The 14,384-nt window shown below is 40.2% G+C and overlaps 2 protein-coding genes across 2 annotated transcripts; both read right to left on the reverse strand.

Moving 5' to 3' along the window:
* Window positions 1-107: 107 nt before the first annotated feature.
* On the reverse strand, window positions 108-3,221 carry si:dkey-71d15.2 (SH3 domain-containing kinase-binding protein 1). The gene is made up of 6 exons (XM_042432050.1): window positions 3,077-3,221; window positions 2,263-2,363; window positions 1,708-1,830; window positions 1,386-1,609; window positions 1,052-1,115; window positions 108-876 (listed from the first exon to the last, which is right to left on the reverse strand). Exons 1-6 carry the CDS (start codon window positions 3,132-3,134, stop codon window positions 838-840), a joined length of 609 nt encoding a protein of 202 aa, XP_042287984.1. The 5' UTR covers window positions 3,135-3,221; the 3' UTR covers window positions 108-837.
* Window positions 3,222-4,396: 1,175 nt separating this feature from the next.
* Window positions 4,397-13,164, reverse strand: si:ch211-114c12.2 (uncharacterized protein LOC336578 homolog). Its single transcript, XM_042431474.1, has 10 exons — window positions 13,058-13,164; window positions 11,268-11,333; window positions 10,404-11,096; window positions 9,413-10,051; window positions 6,238-6,353; window positions 5,949-6,057; window positions 5,430-5,502; window positions 5,258-5,329; window positions 5,007-5,156; window positions 4,397-4,879 (listed from the first exon to the last, which is right to left on the reverse strand). Exons 2-9 carry the CDS (start codon window positions 11,306-11,308, stop codon window positions 5,016-5,018), a joined length of 1,884 nt encoding a protein of 627 aa, XP_042287408.1. The 5' UTR covers window positions 11,309-11,333; window positions 13,058-13,164; the 3' UTR covers window positions 4,397-4,879; window positions 5,007-5,015.
* Between the last annotated feature and the right edge of the window lie 1,220 nt (window positions 13,165-14,384).

Genomic DNA, 14,384 nt, shown 5'->3' on the forward strand with positions numbered 1-14,384 from the left:
GATACTTGCATTTTTTTAACACATGACGTCACTATCTATATATTTATTCATGTGAGTGGCTTCATCCTTAATTATTAATAAAAAAGTAGAGTCAACAATGGCCGACATCTTTAATGAATTCACAATGCTCCTGAACGTCAGCAACCAATACATTAACTGACAGCTCAGTCAGCTCATTTTTTCTAAATCAAAAGACAAATTATTACATTTTTGAAAAATATACATGCCCTTAAATATGACAGAGGGCCCCGTGTTTGTGCTGCCCTTTATCCTTCACTGTTGGATAAAAGAAAAATGATTGAAAATGAATCATCAACACACATTGAGGCCTCTAACCAACAGTCATTACAAATATGGGTTCCCACAGAAAACAAGTTGTGGAAACCTCAAAACACTTTAAAAAAGCATTTCCCCCACCACAGGATGCTAAAGATGCCACAGTCATCAAGGGTCTATCTACAGAAATAAATAAATTAAATGTATAACTGGGCCATGCACTGCTCACTTCCAAGAGAGAAAGCCAACACACCCTCTTCTCAGTGTGACATCGGGTTTGTAGCAGACTTTCACCTTGAGTCTGCTCCTGCTGCGCTCACACTTTTCAACAATGACTCAGTAAAAAACACTGAGTCCTTTCAGTCAGCAATCTAGTAAAAAATAAAACATCTAAGAGACATGTTTTTCAAATAAATATAATAATTCTTCATCAAAAAGGAGCAGGGATGATTTGTATAACTTAGAGAAATAACATTTACCAAACAGGTGTAGAACAGGACTTTTAAAACTTGGTTCTTTTAGTCAAATCAGAATCTCTTGATGCTTATTGTGTCTTCCTGCTCATTTAGACATGTGCTTCTTCATACGTTGTACCTCCATCTAAAGCAAAACAATTAATTAAGTAATTATTCTCATCTTGAAGTAGTTTTTGAAAAAGTGAACAATACCTCAATATTGTTATATCATTGTGTGTGATAAAACATCAAAGCAGGACTGCAAAACTTTTGAAAGAACAAATAACACATTCTCTAGAAGTTACGATGCATTTTCATACCTGTAAAGTCAAACGAATCCTTTTCTCCTCATCTAGCTCATTCATCAGCAGTTTAATTTCTTTGCTGGAACACAAGACATCATCAAATTAATGCATCAAAAAAACTAATCGAAACTATCATAGAGGCAATGCAGGGTTTGGAAAATCACACGCTCCCCAGGCTGAGGCTACCAGTCCAAACAAGGATGTCTCACTATTTTGAATTGTTTTTTGTTACACATTTGGTAGGAAAATAATGTTTGGATGTGTGTTAAAAGTTGTGGAATAGTGATGAGAAGGAAATGCAGGCATCACTTGCTATATTACAGCAGAGATTACAGTATCAAAGCCGTACTTGTGCTGACTCTTCATCTGTTCAAAGTTAGCCCTCAGTTCTCTCAGCTCTGTCTGCAGTTGTTCCAGGTTCGGTGGGTTTCTGATTGGCCGAGGCACGGAGCTGTAACGTGGAGGCAGCGTCGCATGAAGAACAGCAGAGAGAGCTTTCGGTAAAAGAGACGAGAAGGACGGCGCAGCACTTGAAGGGGAGGACTGTGTGAGTGCACTTTTGCTTTTAGCTGCCTGTGGAGAGTAACGACAAAAAAACACAAACCTGAAATAATATTTTACTGTAAGGAGCATAATCATGCTGCATGGAGAGAGTGTGTTTTTACACTTACAGGCAGGGCAGAACCATTCTGACTCGGTTCCTCAGAGTTTTCTTGTTGAAAACTTGTTGTTGATGAAGAATCCAGCTCTTCACTCTGGTTTTCTTTTCTTTCCACCTCCATCGTGAGTGTTACCTGTAAGTCAAGTCTAGTTTGAGACGTCTGATCAGTAAAACATTGAAGGGTACTTCACCCCATTCTGAATGTAAACAAAAAAAATGATGTAAATGAGTCTCCAGAGAAGATTTCCACCACAACATTTGATTACAATGACTCAAAATATAAATCAGAGAATAAAGATCATACTGTTTACATTACAGGCCGTGTACCTTTAAATCTTGTGTTAAGTAAGGACTCAAAGCAGATATCTTCTGCTGCTGTATGTGGCTGTGTGTGTGTACGAGGCAGCTCAGAAAAGTTAAATTTATCCCAAGGGCAGATAGGACACAAACAGACCAGAGCACACATACTCGTTTCATACAGTGAGCCAAGTTATAATAGTACAGTTTAACTGGATCACATAGTAAAGGAACAGCCTGCAGATAACTATTAAAAGTGTATACTTCCCAGAGACTGAAGCTCAGACTGTAACCTCTCATCTGCAGCATGAGCTACCTGCTCATTCAGCTTCTCCGCCAGTGACACAATTGAATCAAACTCGTCAGTGTCTTCAAGAGAAACAGAGAATAAATGTTAAAAACACACCCATCACCATAGAATACATGGGCCACTTCCATATTTCTATTTTTCCATTATTTCCAAAGCCTGCATTAACGTTCAGCTTTTAACATGCAGCTTTCGAGCGTGGTAGTATTTCAAATTATGTTGTAACAAAATGTTAACAACAATAGTAGCAAGGCTTACCAGGAATGAGGGCTGAGCTATAGTTGCCCATCGTGACAGAGAGGAATACAAGTGTGGAAGGAGACAGAGAGAAAGACAGAAAAACCTGCGGAGTCTTTAAGTCTACATCTACAAACAACAGATCGGAGCAAGTCAGTGGAGCAGAAATCAACAAGACAGTCAGCTCAGTGCAACCTGTTGAAGAAAACATCACACTACACCTTTCAGAGAAGACAATGTTTTCTGTTTATTATTTGTTTCACTGTTACTACATTCTCCATAACATAGCAGTGACTTCAGTTTGTACAATAAACTGAAATAATTCCTTATGAAAGTGCTGGAAATTAAATTCGGGTGCTTCAGTAGAGGCAGCTGTTTTCTCTCATGCCACAGCAGTGAACAAATGTGCAACACATGCTGGATCCAAAGAAGGAGCACAGTGACAGATTATACAGTCATTAGTAAACATACTAAACCAATTAACCAGATTATTGTCAGTTACAGTAAAGGATCTGCCCAGTACACTGCACACACTCACCTTGTTTTGTCAGCCTCACCGGTGAGATACAGCAGCATCTGCGGTAACTCGACACCATCCATTGTAACCCGCTGTGGTCTTCCGAGTATGTTGTGATGAGAAGTGGTACTGTCAGGGGCTAAGTTTAGCACAGGAGGGCCGAGGGGTGCTCCACTCACTCTGCTCACACATATCACTGCTGTGCCCCGGTGATATTTGTGAACACGGGTGCGAAGGAGGTCGCTGGCTGAAGGGCAAGAGTTGTGTTTAAAGGGACAAGCTGGCATACAGTTACACAAGAATGGAGAGAGAAAGCAGATCCCTGCATCCCAGTCACCTTTAGAGGGTCAGGAACTGTTTTGACTGGCTTTACTAAAATGTTAAAACGACTTATAGGCACTGATTTTACACACAAAGTTTAGTTTGTGTAGGGTTGTGTAAGGTTTTGTGGTTTTGGAGGGAGCTTTCCAAAGTGTATAAACAATAATTCAGATGTGGTCATGGGGATTATCTCAAACAGAAACTGTTACCAACTGGAGTTGTAGGGGGTTTTGGAGCTTGACTCATACTAGAAATTTCGTCAACATATCGCAGCCTCTCCCGACAGCTCTTTCTTTTTAAAAATGTGTCTCTTGTGAGTAACCAAACTTTAAAGTCCCCAACACGGTCAAAAATGTGTTTTAGCTTCTTGTTCCGTCAGTTGAATGTTTAAGCTTCACTGTGCAGAGTTTGACACTAGAAGGCTGTTTTCACATTTATCTGCAGAATCAGGGAAGTTTCGCCGTGCTCACCGGAAATCTGAGTTGAAGCCGAGTACCTGTGAGTAAGATTTCACGGCTAGTTTGGAGCTAATAGTGGTGCAGTATGCAGTTTACAGTAATGTGATGTTGAAACTTAAAACCTCTTGTGCACAAACACTGAGAAGACATGTTAAACTTTTCAAATTTACAATATTTGCATATTCATTTATTCTGGATATTTCAAAGAGTGAGGAGTAGATGTAATTTTAAGGATTTTAATTAGGTAATTTGACTTTTTTGGTGGAAAAACCATAGTTTCTGCACCACCCTGAAATGCTGATTGGCTCTTGATTGTTTATGCTGAACAGTAGTCATCACAGCATATCAAGAGACATTTGAACTGTGTGAAGACAGATTTACTTAAAATGAGGCAATTAAGCAATCCAAGCTTCAAACTTCAAAATTTGGGGTCATAAAAACTAGTTTTCAGACGAGATATGTTTAAGGAACCCTGGATTATAGGTTCATGGTTCTTAAAATAGCATCATAGATGAAGTGACTCAGTCTAAAATCTAAAAGAAAAACAAAGACAACTGGCATATAGAGCTTGTTAAATTTTATTTCAAGTCTCAAACGATAAACTGATGTGATAATACAAGTTTTACAAGTGGTAGCTAATTGTCATTTGACAAGCTGCAGTCTCTAATCAAAACAACCATGATTAATCAAAACAGGACATCTCATGTGATAGGTCTTCATAAAACATAAAGGTGAGATATTAAAGTAAACATTTCTTTGATTTAACAAGCCTGGTAAGAAAAAGTAAAATGAAGACCGCCAATATCACAAGCAGCAATTCTCAAACCATCATATACACAGGAAAAAAAAAAAAGCAGGACAGTACAATGTGTATTTTACAAAAATCCTAAAACCAGGTACTGCAGTACTTGCAACTGAAACACTTGAGAACAAATGTAAGCGACAACACTTCCACAATATACAGGCAGGTTGGGATCATAGAGAGGGTTTGTGCAGTCCATCCAGCACCATGTTCTCCACCATCATGTTGCAGTGTGAGACTGTGCTGAGATCAAGAAAAAAAAAAAAAAACTCCTTTCAATAAAACATTTCTTGAAGATCTTGACAAGTAAATTACAGATTGCTTTGTCTTGATTAATCAGAATTTGGGCCCCTTCATCATGATAACTTACCTGTGGTTATCACCAGCGTTGTTGGTTGGGTCCTCGGTTATACGGCGCTCGCTGACGCATCACTCTCATGTTGCGGTATTTGGACATGATAGTGTGACTTTTTCTGAACACTGGCCTCTGATTTGGGAAGGGACGCATCACTAAACTCTCCTAATGAAACACCAGAAATTCAAATGTTAGTTATTAATAAAACAGAGTCAATGACCCTTTTAAACTTTCCCCAATATATCCCTTTAAAAATGTATGCATACCATGAGTGGTCTTCTAACATTTCCTGACAGTTCAGGGCCTGTCTTCCTTGGACCACCAGGGAACCTTGGTCTCTATAAAACACAGGAGTGAAGATTAAATACAAAAAAAAACAATTACATACAGAAGCACAGTCCAGTCTTCACAGTCCAATGCAATTAATGTTTCACTCACCTGCATGGGTCCTGGTCCTGGTCTCCTGAAAGGCCTCCCAGATCTGTGGCTGTCCTGCATCATATTAAATGGCCTGCAAAAAAAGGGGACCATCAGAACCAGGACAGTCTACATGAAGCTTTGCATTGCATTTAATCATTTTTTGTTGAAAGGCTTTAAAAGGGTTGTTTAGGGGTATGGGTTTAAAGAATTCAAATATTTTATTTTTGTGTCCCAGAACACTTCAGTAAATGTTTTCATACAGCAAGAAATCAGAGGGAAAAAAATCCTTGAATTTGTTACTGGATATATTTGGACAAGCTATAGAAAAAAAGGCTTCTCTGATCACATGCAAGTTTGCAGATGCAATTCTGTGTTATTGCCAAGCACAGTGCTGAATAGGTAAGAGCTTTGCATCAGCCTGACCCAGGGTGAAGGTGACAGGAACAACTTTGGGAAACACTTATGAAAATGCTGCACTTCCTAATGAACTTTGTTTCAAACACTTAAGAAAACAGAATTTAATTCTAAGAAATGTACCTAAACATTCTCTTATCCAAATATCCCTGTTTTCTTTCTTCAGGTGATGATCTGGATTCAGTCTTTGAGAGTCGGCTGCTTGATGCAGCATCTGCATCCGAACTGCGTTCTATAAAGAGAGGGAGATAAAGAATAAACCCTGTAGCTGAGGCTAAAATTTTACAACCAGAGAACAATCAAGGCATGTAAAATGATGAGATAACTAGACATTACAGATCAGTTGTACAATGAAAACTGTCCTCAGCATTGTCCTTTCCTTAAACAAGATCACAGAAAGAAATTTACTTACCACTCTTCGACTTCGGGCTACGATCCTTCGAAGGTGAGTCGTCCTTGGAGGAGGAGCTTGGCCCGGGCGGCCAGTGAGACAAAACAACAAGGTCACGTTTCTCAATGGGAGAAGATCTGAGGAGAGATCAGTAGAGGCAGTGTTAAGAACATCCGCATTCCTATCCTCGCTGCATGTGAGGCTTCAGTCAGTGTGTGAACATTTTAAAATATGGCCTGGATACATGTAAAAAAATCACATCTTTCAAGTTATCAGTGTTAAAGCAAACAGAAAGCAAGTAAAAAAAATAAAATTAACCTGTCAGCTCTAATGCAATTTAAACCAGTAATGAACAGCACTGTTTTGCAGGCAGACAAATGATCATAAAGCCACGCATCACACATGGGTACTTACAAAAAAACCATGGAATGTCCATGCTTCTTTACTCCTAAAGGTATTTTTGTACCCTGAATCAATCTGAGCTCTCTTCATTTACTCAGTGATCGTTAAAGCGGGCAAATCTTGGAGAGGACTTTAAGATACTGGTCTAGATCACATCATCAAATCTTCTATCATCTTTCTCCCAGACGCACATGAGGTCAATGCCGTCTTTTCATTGTCATACTTCAAAATCTTCAAAAGGTTGACTGGCGGGTCATTCCTAATTGTTCCTTGAGTGGTCTTCAATCACTTTCATCAGCGAAAAACTTTGCCAGATGCACACCGTGTAGAGTGTAGACGGAGATGTGAGACTTCTGCAGCTTTGAAGTGAAAGGTTGAGCACGTCCAGTTTAACATGTCAAGAGTCCGTATAACAGCTTTTCTCCATAGCTGTGCAGCGAGGTTTAAGAGATGATCCAGTATTTGTCTGCCCATGAACAAGGCAACTTACTGCAGGCTGTGCCACAAGTAAGACTTCTATTCCTTTAGATCTCCTGCTCCTCTTAAATACTCTTCTTAAAAGTTGGGACACTGGGCATGATGATCATCTGATTGGTTCTCCAGTAAAAATACAGTCGAAGAGCTGGCACAGTGCTCTCTCTTCTTCTTCATGTAGTAGTTTTAGCAATAGCAGAGAATTGATCTTCTTGTCTCATCGTTTTCAGGAACATCTTTGCAGGTCGACGTGCAGGTTGGTGTTGAAGACTTTAGGGGCCACGGACTTTGGTTACGTTAGCCCTGTAAAGCGTCTATTGAATATTTTGGTTTCCCTCAGTCTGATGACGCACGTCTCTGATAATTACATTTAGGTCACAAGTCAGACTAGACATAGGAACTGACCACAGCACATGCTGACCTGTGGGTCCGGCCCAGATGCATTCACATCAATAAGAATATAAGAAGGTGATATGGTAAGGCTGCAAAGACCGAGCTGAGCGTCTGTTCCCGTGCAGTATCTAGCTGGAATTCTAGCCACTTGCAATCTCAGTTTTCACCTTGTTCACGTTCATTTTAATCACATTCTCCGGCAAATCCATTCTCTTAGCCTTTGTTGTCTCATCCTTGAGTCTGATGAGGATTCTTTTGTGTTCACGGTCACGTTACATACCATCTTTTTTCACATATTTAAAAAGGTCAAGTCGAGGCCCGTTTCACTGCAGGGATTACTGGTATGATTAAAATGTAGGTGGCCATCTTGTAGGTCTATGGTCACTCTAAGATTTCATTTCTGCAAAAGTTGACCATCATTGGTGTATTTCATCAAGACACTTTATTCCGCAGCTTTGTCATGGTTTAAGCCTGATGTATGTCTGAATGTTTCGGAGCTTTAGGTAAACTTTTTTTACTGTAGAGAAGCAGAAAACTCCGGTACTTAGATGCAATGTTGGAAGCTTAAGTAGAAGTAGTTTGGCTCCTCTTAATTCTGGAAATCCTGAACAGGAATGGTGCACCATCCACCAGCTTTCATGCCTGAGTTGCAGAAGCTTGTATTACACTCCAATAAGACAATCCTTCCGGCATAAATTAATTCACTTTGCACAGTGCACTGTGTTTCCGTATCCAGATTCCACTTGTGTGAGACACATGAACTGAGCATTACTCCAGGTCTATAAAGTATGTGTATGATGAATGCATGAAGATAAAAATTCCTGAATATGGAGACTTGCTCTATTAGTCAAAAAAGATCAATTGTTTGCTGGATTATTTGTCTTTTAACTTTTTGACAGTTTTTTACTGTTGTTTAAAGACTTTTTAGTATAACCAGTTTGGAACTTTATAAAAAGACATTTGTTTTTGGTCATTTGAAGTGCATAAACTGAGTTATGTTCCAATTAATTTATCAGTGAATTTAGCACTTCAAAGTTAGTTACTTTAACACTGATGGTCGCCAGAAATTCCTCTTCATTGTTTTAAGGGTTTTGTCGTCTGAGTGGGCAGCATTAATCACCAGTCTCCATCTTGACATTGTGAGTATATTCAAAGTAAACAAAGTGTCACAGCTCAGACTAGCTTTGTTCTTGGAAATTCCTTGGTCAAACATGCCACTTCACTTGTAACTTTACGGTCTCATGTTTTAGTTTGTGCCGTGAACTCTCGCCAGTCAAAGCTGGACATGCATCTCTTTTCCCAAGGTCCATGTGTGGCTGACATATTCTCCAGGAATTTAAAAGAGGGGCAGCATGGCAATTTCAGTTTAGATGATGTTAAATGCAGTCCTCTTCATGTTCATCAATTTCCTCAATTTACATACACACACACACAGACTGTTTTAGACTACATGTTGTAATTTCAGCTTCAATTTGCTTTTGTTTGACATCGAGGTTGAACGGGTCCTCACAATATGATGGAGAGCACTTCTTTCAATCTTAAGACACTCAATGCAGACAAATTGAGGAATCCTTCAACAGCTCAGATCAACTAATTTTTCCACAATCCTCATCAGGGGCATTAAATATTTTTGCCAAGTTTTGAAACTGGTTGGCTTTATTGATGTGCTGCGTAACTTGAGCACAAACTTAGCACTTTCTCTTCAGCTCATTTGATAGGAAGGTATTGTGAAACATATGCGGCACGCAGACAGGGAGGCATTCGAAAACCTTGGTAGCTTTTCATCAACAGAATCGGTTTGCACATATAGCTCATCGCGTTATCTCCATTTTTCACAGCTGGCACCCCTTCATACAGAGACATTCTTTCTTGACCTCCTAATCACCATCAAGCCCCTTCGAACAGTGCTAGAAGGAAAATACCGTACCTGTGTGTGTTCAAGGACCGGCGAGACTCCACCTGTTCTTTTCTGCAATCAGAGTCTCTTGAGGACTTGCTTGCATTGCCTTCTTCTCTGTGGGGTGACTGTTGTGGTTTTGCCCTCCTTGGTTCCAGCTTTTTCAGGGGAACTGCATTTGACTGGAAACGCTTCTTCCTGATAGCAAGAACAGAGCTGACATTTCCCCGTGAAGCAGAATCAACCAGGCGAGGCTTGGGTTTCATGGATGGAGGTATTCTGAGCCTCATGAGAGACTCCGCTCTCATTTGTCTGCCTCTTACTAGGAAACTTTTATCCCTGAGAGACAAAGGTTTACCACCAAATGGCCTGGGAATACTGAGCAGCTGAGGTCTCTCTCTCCTGGTGTGTTTTGGATTGCCATGCTCAAGTGCAGGGTCTGAGGTGGGCAAGTTGATGTCTGATATCCTCCTCTTGCGGGGTCCTACCATGTGCCTCTCCTGAGGGTTCCTGTGGTAGGAGGATGATGGTGATGGACCTCCTTTCCATGAGGGAGATCTGAAAGGGGGCAGGTGAGGGACATCTTGTGCCCTCTCTCTACTGTGGGATCTGCTGCCCTGCCTCTCCACCGGACCACGCTGCCGTCTGGAGTCTTGCTCAGATGACCACCTGCATATCCATCAGACAATAGAGAAATCATTACAATGACAAATCCATTGCCATGTTAAGTGGGAGGCGGAACTTTTAATTTTTATCTTAATGCAGACCCTTCATAATGCCATGACAGAATGAAACAGGTAGGAGAAGTAAATTTTCAAAGAGCAATTACAGATGTAACATTCCTCTCAATGGCAGGTGAAACCACATTTACATCAGACCCCCATTAACACCCTCTAAGAATTATGAGTTGGGGCAGAGTAGAGGTAATCATTACGACCCCTGTGACTGTGAGGACTCGGCCAGCTTCAGGCCTCCCTTTTAACAATTTTACCCAGCTGGGATTGTTGCTTCACTCCTGTACCTCTCTGGACATGAGCCTCTCCCCTGCATCTCTCTGGGGCTCCTCTGTGACCCAGAGGGCCCATGCTCTCCATTGTGCGGATGAGAAAATACTCCAGCCTCGTTCCAGCGCTTCATGCCATGACCTGAGTGCTGTTCATAGGGCCTTTCTCTGGGACTGTAACTCCCACGTGGGTCTCGACTCCTATGGTCCTGATGGGGGAAACCTGTCTGCCTTTTGTGGCCCCTGAAAGACCCCTGGTAGGCTGGTGCAGAGCCTGGCTTCCTGTCACCTGGGTGGTTACGAAAATGTCTTGGGGAGGGTGACCTGTGACCTGAGGGGTGGCCATGGAACAGAGGACCCCTTTGACTTGGGGATCCATGTGCAGGACTGCGAGAGGATGACTGATGCTGGACGTGAGGGGCGCGATTTTGCCTAGATGGAGAATGCCTCCTCTGGCTATGGTGCGGTTCCATTTTGGGAGGGTATGATTGAAAGGAATCCTGATTTGGGGACTTCCAGTGATTGAAACGTGGCTCCCTTTGCTCTCCCATCAGTGGGACTCTTTTGACAACCGGGGGTCGTCCTCTACCTCTGGAATCTCTCCAGTTAAAATGGGCCTTTCCTGGATAGCCCTGGACATCTCTCCGACTTTTAGAGTTTGGGGTGTAATTGCCTTCACTGGGTCCAATACCATGACCATCTCCGTAGGGTCTGATTGGACACAAAGAAAAAGAAATTAGTTGATTACAGCAAATAACCTCAATGCACTTATCATTTTGGGGAAAAAGGCCAGAATCTAGTTTTAAACAGCTTTAATCATCATTAGTACCCATAACAAAAGATTTAACAATAACAGTATCTGGGTGTGTCACTACACATTACCTGGACTTCAGGCGTGGTGGTCCAAAATGTGGTCGAACCATCTTTGGAAATAAGTGATCTTGTAATCTATGGAAAAAAACACATATTGAGTTTGATAGCTGTAAGCAGATATAAAGCTGGATATCTAACACCAACCACAATCTTTGACCTGCCAAGACTCCATAGTTGAAACTAGGCCCTTATCGTCTGAAGCTGTGTTAGCTGTACACGTGTTAGGCTATCTGTGTGCTTTCTTCTTGTGCTTCTCGTACTTTAGTAAGCAACCCATCAAAATAAGTATCAAGAAAACTATGTTTCAATTCCAGTTAAAATTCTTTTACTTACCTTCTACATCTTGTTCTTTTTTTCCCCCTCACTCTTATTTTAGACGAGCTGGGTAGTCAGTTAGATAAAAGTTGCCTAAATGCACTAAAGAGCATTCCAATGCCTATGAAAAATGGGGTCAAAAATCTCAAAAACAATCGATAGAAAATCAAAAGAAAAATGTGATATTTGATATTTTCCGTATCGCCCAGCCCTAATTTAAATGATCAATTTAAATTACTACTGATTTTCACCTCATGGTATTAAAATGCTGACAAAAGCTCTATGTCATAATACTGTGCAATACAATTTAAATACTAAATAAAATAACATACCCTTCAAACAAAATAACATCAAACCAACAACAATAACAGTGCTTTTTTCCCGACAGACAGGTTTACAACTGTGACAGCCAACTCTGGCAATATGTAACCGATCAATCAGAGATAAAAGTTGAGTCCGCCTTAATCTAATCAGTACTGTCACAGATAAAATGGAAAGTTACGCTGCATTCCAGCCGCCTTCTTCATGTTTTAATCGTACATATACAATACGCCTTTTCACTCTGGCGACACTTAAACCAACATCAAGAAAAACAACTATTATAGATCAGATGTTTACATTGTAATGCATTGTTCGCTAAAACATCTACTTGTACAAATAAGACTTTAAGGCATGTGACCGCAGTGATTTAAGCAACAACTGCCCAAACAGGGAGTGTTTCTGAAGTTGTGTAATTCCTATATTAAGATCGACACATTACCATTAAAAAAAAGAATTACATTTCATATGCTCATTCAAATTTGTCGCCTTTGTCAGCTTTTCCTGGCGTAAGTAGCGACAGATTAGTGTCTCCAGTACTAAATTCAGATTGATCCAACACGACAGCTGATCCTGATCCACTGTTATTAGACCAGAGCACATATAGAAAACTGTGCGGCCTCGTCTCTAACAGGCGCTTGTTTTTACATCGCAGATTTAATTATGCCAATGACAAAAATGAAAATTATATACCAAAAACGATTTAAAAAAGGGGGACGATAGGTTTGGTTTCAGTGTGTTTCTCTGAAGTCGCCGCTACCTCAGTTTCGGCCCTGAAGCTTAAACCGTGGTTGCGGATAAAGGGCAGATCGTGCCTCCATTTTTGGTAAAGTTCGTGGTGATTGACAGTTGCCAGGTAAAATTGCACGGCTCAGTCATTATGCTATTTCTGTAGGCAAACCAAATCCCACACTGGAATAGTAAGCATTGTAGTAAAGTTAATTCAGTACCGTAATGTGTCGGTTCAGTTTTTATTTTGCAACACAAATGTGAGAGGTCGAGCTAATGCTAAGTTAGCTCTAACAAGGCCACTAAGAAAAGTCGCCTGACACCGCTCACATAATAGGTCATTTTAACATCATAACTAGCACGTAAACCGAATAAATACCGACACGTTAACTTTAAATACCGATACGTGGAATTCAAAAAATTAGCTAACTACTTACCAAAACCCGACCGTCGTCGATTCGCTGAAGTGGATCAAAGCTGCGTGCGACACAGTGCAGCTGCTCTTCTTCGTGGTGTCTCCTCGCCCTGTGACACAATGTGAGCGCTAAACTGAAGCGCCACCCGCCGGCCGGAATGAGAACCGCAAACAGCTGGAAGGCTTATGTAAAGACACCCAGTGTATTCTCCTCTATAATGCACACTCAGGCAGTTTAGGTGTATGGGATTAAATGTGTGTCATAATAATTGAACAAAATCTCCCAAGCATCCAACAAAAAATAATAATAAATTGAAAGTGAATAAAAATACATTGAAAGCAAAAAAATGACCTCAAAGGCAAAACAATAAAACTTTTGAGGTCACTTTTTGCAGTTTTGCTGCTTAACTTTTGAGTTTCTGTTCATAATTCAAAGGGCATGTGGGCAAGTGTGACAGGGCTATGTCCGCATTAGCCAATTACTTTTGAAGGTACAGTTGAGTGGTAAGTCGTACTACTTGTTGCACTTCCAGACCATTAAAACTGATAATTCTGACCTGAAACTGAGTGGGTCAATAACAAAACTGAAAAATTAAGCTGAAAAAAGTGGCAACAAAAGGGACATCCTGATCAGTAAAAGAAAAGTGGAGAATATTGTGATGAAATCACTCTTGTATAGTTTTAATGAAAGTTTTGCATTTGAGGTCACTTTTTTTGCTTTCAGTTTATTTTTCACTTTCAATTTAATTTTTTTGGCTTGATTCTTGGGAGATTTTGTTCAATTATTATCATACAAATTTAATCCCATAGAGGTAAGCCTTGCTTACACATGTGCTGTGCAATAAACAGACCTGAAATAAATCGAACTTTCATCAGACTGCATTTTTGTGTTGTTGTACCCCAGTGAGTGTATGATTTCTGATTTATTGTACATGTCTTTCCTGATCTCTGAGGTCATCAGTCGCTTTCTTCGTGTCATTTCATGTTTGTGTTACAAATGTGATCAACCTGTCACTGCTTATTAACACAAACACACATAAAAACACAGATTCCCAGTATTACATTTTATTGTTTCAGGTAACATTGTTATGACCATGCTAACCATGCACAATGTCTACAGTAATTACATAACTTAAAGAGTTAACTTGACTGTGACAAACTGTTATGGGTTTTAAGTGGGTTGAACACTTTTTTCAGGTGGCTGTGTATATTATTTCTTTATACTCATTTGCTTTTCCTTAAATTCAATCCTCTTTGCATAAAAGCATCATTTTAGTCAATGTAGAACCACAATGTTTGAGTATGCAAAATATACAGCAAATTCTAACTTTCAAATACTGTATGATGCT

Source organism: Thunnus maccoyii, chromosome 13, assembly GCF_910596095.1.
Source record: "Thunnus maccoyii chromosome 13, fThuMac1.1, whole genome shotgun sequence".
Lineage (NCBI taxonomy): Eukaryota > Metazoa > Chordata > Actinopteri > Scombriformes > Scombridae > Thunnus > Thunnus maccoyii.

Bases quoted from the DNA above. Each gene is read 5' to 3' on its own strand.
- si:dkey-71d15.2 (XM_042432050.1), bottom strand. From the start codon at position 3,134: ATGGTGTCGAGTTACCGCAGATGCTGCTGTATCTCACCGGTGAGGCTG. The intron at 2,364-3,076 runs GTGAGTGTGTGC...TTTCTCTTGAAG, and splicing joins GGTGAGGCTGACAAAACAAG to ACACTGACGAGTTTGATTCA. The intron at 877-1,051 runs GTATGAAAATGC...GTTTTGCTTTAG, and splicing joins GGATTCGTTTGACTTTACAG to ATGGAGGTACAACGTATGAA.
- si:ch211-114c12.2 (XM_042431474.1), bottom strand. From the start codon at position 11,308: ATGGTTCGACCACATTTTGGACCACCACGCCTGAAGTCCAG. The intron at 10,052-10,403 runs GTACAGGAGTGA...ATGGATATGCAG, and splicing joins AGAGGCTCATGTCCAGAGAG to GTGGTCATCTGAGCAAGACT. The intron at 5,330-5,429 runs GTGAGTGAAACA...TGTGTTTTATAG, and splicing joins CAGGACCAGGACCCATGCAG to AGACCAAGGTTCCCTGGTGG.